The 6155-nt window shown below is 34.0% G+C and overlaps 1 protein-coding gene across 1 annotated transcript; it reads right to left on the bottom strand.

The window, feature by feature from the left end:
- Nucleotides 1-2467: 2467 nt before the first annotated feature.
- LOC133691858 (probable WRKY transcription factor 47) lies at nucleotides 2468-5906 on the bottom strand. The gene is made up of 6 exons (XM_062112473.1): nucleotides 5636-5906; nucleotides 5349-5423; nucleotides 5091-5243; nucleotides 4000-4335; nucleotides 3770-3883; nucleotides 2468-3386 (listed from the first exon to the last, which is right to left on the bottom strand). Exons 1-6 carry the CDS (start codon nucleotides 5861-5863, stop codon nucleotides 2772-2774), a joined length of 1521 nt encoding a protein of 506 aa, XP_061968457.1. The 5' UTR covers nucleotides 5864-5906; the 3' UTR covers nucleotides 2468-2771.
- Between the last annotated feature and the right edge of the window lie 249 nt (nucleotides 5907-6155).

Below are 6155 nucleotides of genomic sequence, written 5' to 3'. Positions count from 1 at the left end.
ACTATCATAAACTTTTAAACAATTTGAAAGGCCTTGATATACATTGATCTAGCATGCGAGATGAGTTTCTTGATTTTTCTTTTATATCTTACTAAAAATACTTAGTACGCATCTTAAACTAAAACTTATTGTAAGAGATTTTTATTGTTTAAAAAAAAGAATTTACATTAAAAATATGTTAAGAAATTATAATTCAAAATATTTAATTTAAAAGATTTTCTTGTATTTGCTCTCTTTTCAAATTGATATCAATATTTGTTTATGGAATTTTCATACGTGGCAAAATGGATCACGTGTATGTGTTTAGTTTTTTTATAGATGTCAAAATTTTATTGATTAAAATTTAAAAATATTAATACATTAACAATTCACATGTCATAATCGTAGCACTACTTTTAACTGCATTCATTTTGATAAGCTTATATGGGGGTAAATTAAGAAGGATGATAGAAAATTGTATAATTGACATTAAAAATATTTTCTAATGAAATATTAATTTTTGATGCATTAAAAAATGCTATAATTATATGGATACATAGATTGTTAAATACAGGAGGATATTTATAAAGTGTGCACAATAGAGTACATTTCATGTTTGAATGGTAATGAAGTTATTCACAAACGACTTTGTATATAATATTCTATGGGTACTTTTTTAATAAGATTATTCATAAATTACAAATTGAGTACATTTCATGTTTGAATGGTAATGAAAAACCACATATGGGATTTCATCATCATTACTCAAGTAAGAAATATATATATATATATATATATATATGTATGTATGTATGTATGTATATATATATGTATGTATGTATGTATATATATATGTATGTATGTATGTATGTATATATATATGTATGTATGTATGTATGTATATATATATATGTATGTATGTATGTATGTATTAAAGAAATTAATACCAATATTCTACATACTTTATATATATATCTTAAGTACTCATACTTTATCCATTAAAAAACAAAATTCAATTAAAAAACTTTTCATGTGGAATATAGGAAATGCAAGGTTCAATGAAGTTCATGATTTTTTATTTTTTATTTTTGTGTTGTGGAAGCACGCCACTAACACAATAAGAGGATAATCTTCTCCCATATCATTTTTTTTTAAATTATTAGTTAACCCTCTCTCATTTCTTTTATACTCGTCTCACCTAATGTATTAGGAGACTACGTACATAATTAAAGTAAGAAGAAATTTGGGAAGCTGGTCCACACCTATACCCTTGGAGATGGCTTTAATTCGATTTGGCTCTTATCATTGACTGTCTCTTAGTTAAGTTCTGGTCCCTTACTCCCTAGAGACGAAGTACTCGAAATTATTGAAACCCCAAACTTCCAACAAATTGATCGAAGGAAAGTGAGTAGAACCATAAATTCCTGACCTAATATGTTTCTTCAACAGGCTCAATAAATACTATTGCCATGTAAAATAGTTAACTAACCTAAAACATCAAATTATCAATTATAAACTAATTTATAATAACAATTTAATATATGTGTATAAAATAGAATCAAACTTATGTAATTAGTATCAACATGGCTTAAAAATGGAAAATAAATTAAAATAAAACATGCCTACGTACTATCTAGAATTATATTAATTAAATTTGTAGCTGAGGTTTTTTTGTTATAATGCAAATTTGGATATCATCAAAGCTTCTAAAATTTAATCCAAAAGAAAATAGTTAAAAGAAAAAAATTGGTAAGATTAATATTCCGACAGACAAATTCTTTTAGTGAGGCCGTTAGTAAAACTTTTACCGATGAATTGTGTGTTTTACACCGATGAAATGCATCAATCAATAAAACTGTTTAATAATGTAGTATAAGTTAAGGTGTGTTTAATGGTGTAATGTAAACTGTTTAAGGTATGTAGAGAGATAATTATTTTTCTCAATAAAACACCTAAATATATTTATTAGATAAGATATAGATTTAAGATTTGAATAGAAAAAAAAAAATTTATTTCTTACACTAATTTTCAGAGTAATGTAACGATCTTGTGTTTCTGTATTAATCAAGGTGCTTGAAAGGAAAGGATGGCAAGTCGATGTTCAATTAATGCTATTTAATTAGCACATTGTAGAAAAACTATCAAAATAACTCATAAAACTTGACTTCGTGATTTTTCGGCACTCGGCAGGTTGGTTTATTTTGAGACAATATCTTAAAATTAAAAATATTAAAGATCATCATTCACGGTAATATATCTTTGACAATTTTTTATTACATTAATATATACTGAGCTGGTTAGTGCTTATGACATAATTACACGCAAGAGCATATTCGAGAAAGCTGCAATGACTTTGCCTGCAGTTCAAATTCAAGTATGCAATCTCTCTCCATCACAAGCTTTATGTGTATGTGTGTGTGTGTGTGTGTGTATATATATATATATATATATATATCTGATTTTAATTTATCTCCTTTCTCAGCTTAAGTGTATATATGTCAAAATTTATCTCTGAGCCCAAATTGTAGTTACATAAGAGTAATAATAACACTCCAAACAAGCTGAATCAGCGATACCTTAGCCATAGCTAGAAGCTAAATGCACATCCAAGATTGCTGGAAAACATCATCCTTGGACAGCCCATGATTTCAAGCTTCCTTTTTAACATCTTCAGCGCTGTTTCTTCAAACTCTCTCAAAAGCCAACAATAAATTATAATTAGCTTTCGCGAAAAAAATGAAATAACAGACTAGGCACCTTATTGAAGACCAGAGCCCCAGACGGTAGCAGCCCTAGTTGGTGGAAAAAGTGGTGCAAGATTGAGGAATCTGTACTGGAGATCCGGGCAATCCAGGTATTACACTAGGTGTACTAAGGTTGTTAGACCCATCTCTGCTCCTTGGTGTACCCATACATGTGGAGATAGCTGCTGCTAAGGCTGCAGTGAAATTTGGGTCAGAAGCAATGGCCGCAGTAACTGTCTCAACCATTGAACCTTGCCGCTGCCCTAATTGCACTGATGGAATTGCAGGTAACTTAGGAGCGACATACATTGGGTTCCCTGGGAGTTGTGGGCAGCCATGCAAAGGAAAAGGGAATGTGACTGGAGAAGGAGAAGTGCAGGGGAATGGCATTGTAGTGTTTGGGCCATGTGTCAAGTCCAGGGTTATAGTGGGAAATGGTGCAGAAGCAGATATGGTAGCCATTGTTGATGCATAGGGCAAAGAAGGGTAGAAGCCACTACTTGAGGATAGGCCTTCTCTGCTAGAGGTTGAACCTGATAAGAGCATTGTTGCTGCAGCTGAGGTAGTATTAGCCATAACCGTAGCAGCTGGGGGAAGAGGGTGGTTGTGATTTCCTTCATATGTGGTAATGAGAACGGTCTTGTCGTCTGCACATCTTTGCACCTGTTAAAACAAAAACATGAAAAATGTCAGTAAACCAGCAATCAAACCTAAATGTACGGTTGGTCAATATTAATTTGAAGTCAGAATACATATAGACCTCAAAAAAAAAATAAAAAAATTCATTGTACTCTTCACCTCTTGATCTGTTTAATTTCGAAGGAAATGGAAAAAATAAAATCCCATCTTTATTTTGCTCGATTAATTAAACTTCTACAAGTTTGTAATTTATCTTATATTAATAAAAAAGAAGTTGAACGATACCGACCATTAATATTTATTGACTAACAAGTGAAAATGAAGTAACCAGCACCATCATCACATTAAATTATATATTGAGAGTTGAAAGGCGCCGTAGTATTTGTTATTGGCACTTGACTATTTACCTGCTTGCGAACTGGGCATCCTACAGTCATGGAGCACCGATAGTAGGCACGGGGACAAGGGTTACCTTTGGCCATCTTTTGACCATACTTCCTCCACTGGCATCCATCGCTTATCTAATTAATTAAACACAAGAAATTCACTGATCTCATTAATTCATTTAAATTATTATTATTTTGCAGCACAGAAGTGCAATGCTTTTTCTTTTTAATCCATGAAAATTAATGCTCACCAAAGGAGCCTCCGATCTTGCTCGAACGGACACTCTAGCCTTCCTGAAAGGGACCTCAGGGACTTGCTCGTTAGGCTTTTCTTCTTCTAATCTTGGACTTTTTGGAGAGCCCAAACTCTGGGATGTTTGATCAATATTACTATCACCAATTGAAGCTCGTTTCCCTGATATCTGAGACTTTGTTTCCATTGTATTTGTTGGAGAGACCAGCATTTCATGCGTCTTGTCGTAGGATACAGAAGGTTCAATATTGGCATCTAATGTTGAAAATGGCCGTGGGTCCATTAAGAGTTGAGCTGACATTACTGGAGTTGGTGTGTCATTTATCTCCCCTTTCTGCATCAAACATTAAAATGATTCCATACAGTGAAAAAGACACCGAAGACGCCAACCATTTATTAAAAAAAATAAATTTGATCCTCATATCCTATTGAAGATAAATTGAATATCGAAATGAGAGATTCAAGTTTTGGACCATCTGATTACATTCAATGAATGCCGTGCTTCGTAACTAGAGAGAGAAAATAGTGCCAAAGAGAAAAAAGGAATAGTAGCTTATGTTCTCTTTATAGGTATTGATAATGGAACACCTTGTACGATCTATTGCAATAGCTAGGAGATATTGCAGGCTTAGGCTGGTGATCCCTACATCAAAAAACTTGGGACAAATCTTTGTTAAGCAATAGCACTCCAGCAAACACGAGATCCTGTGGAAGCAAGTTCGATGGTGGTCAAATAGAAATTACTTATTCAAATTATACGAACTCGGAACTTTCCCGTCATCTGTCTTGGTGGTTTTGGAACTGGAAAGGCCTAAAAAATGTGTATTAAGGTATTGAAAAAGTAATACTGAGCCGAGTAATCGCACTTTCCAATTTAAGGGAAGCACGTTACTCATTTCTTAATTGCTAAAATAGGCACTTGTTAATGAATTTCAAATTACCGTAGCTATATCACACCATGACCATTTATTCAAGAAATTCGTATGATTGGTAAGGATGAATGAAAATCCATCTATCTCCGACCAATACTAGACACACATACTAGTGGAGAGGTAACTGATCAGTTAAGCAACTCAAACGATGAATCACCTGCTCAACCCGACATCCCTGTGTCTGTTTTTGCATTGCCACGAGAAGTTGAGCTTGCAGGTCCTTGTAACTCTTGGTAATCTGATCCAACAAGCTTCTCAGCTTCTTATTCTCATCATGCTGTCTCCCTAACTCTCCTCGGAGTACTCTCAGCTGCAAAACCAAATCCTCTAACTTAGAAATAAAATAAAAAAGCTTGTGAATTAATAGCATCGGAAACTCAAAAGACTCTAATTAAGTACCAACGTGAAAACTCACTTCATTATCATTTGGTTCTTTGGCATTCGCTATTATTGAAATCCCAGAACTTGAAGTTGACAGATTCAATCCAGTCTGTAACACATGAAATTAAGTCAGTAACAAGCAAACACAAATACGTACCTACTGTGCTCATACATTGTTATGTAGTAAATACAGTATCGTCATGGCCATGCCCTTAAAACCTAACCTTTCACAAGTGTGTGATCACATATAAAGAGTAATAAGTGGACAAAAATAAGGTGAAAAAATTCAAGAGCTAGGTAAATACATTAAAGAAACCTTACGTTTAGGCTAGAATCAACCAGACTTGATGATCCAATATTAATCTTCATCTCTTGATGCTCACTTGGTGATTTACCATTCCTATCAGTAGAAAAGAAGTCAACTTCTTTCATCGTGGGCTTGGCATGATCACCCGAACTATAATCATTTAAGTGATCCGATACACCTGGGTTTTGCCGTAGAAAGTCGCCCGAGTGCATGAACACCAATTCACGACCTTGTTGATCCATGACTGAAACGAGGGGAGGGAGGGGGGGGGGGGAGAGAGAGAGAGAGAGAGAGAGAGAGAGAGAAGAGATATTGTGAGCGTAGTGGTTGTGTAGGCCTTTCAACGAGAAGTATTTGTATTGTTTAGTTAGCAAAAGACTAAAGAGAAGGGAGGGATCAAAAAAATAATTACAAGTCCCTAGAGAACCCAGCCGTTATTTTCTCCAAATTGTTGACATCATTGTTGTGTTAGTTTACACGTGGCATTATTAGGGAGGGGGACCATGCGGCAGCCGTGCAACTTGTAACATAACA

The sequence above is a fragment of the Populus nigra genome, chromosome 4, assembly GCF_951802175.1.
Source record: "Populus nigra chromosome 4, ddPopNigr1.1, whole genome shotgun sequence".
Classification (NCBI taxonomy): Eukaryota; Viridiplantae; Streptophyta; class Magnoliopsida; order Malpighiales; family Salicaceae; genus Populus; species Populus nigra.
The sequence above is the reverse complement of the archived record's forward strand: the minus strand, read 5'-3'. Positions and strand labels throughout refer to the sequence as shown.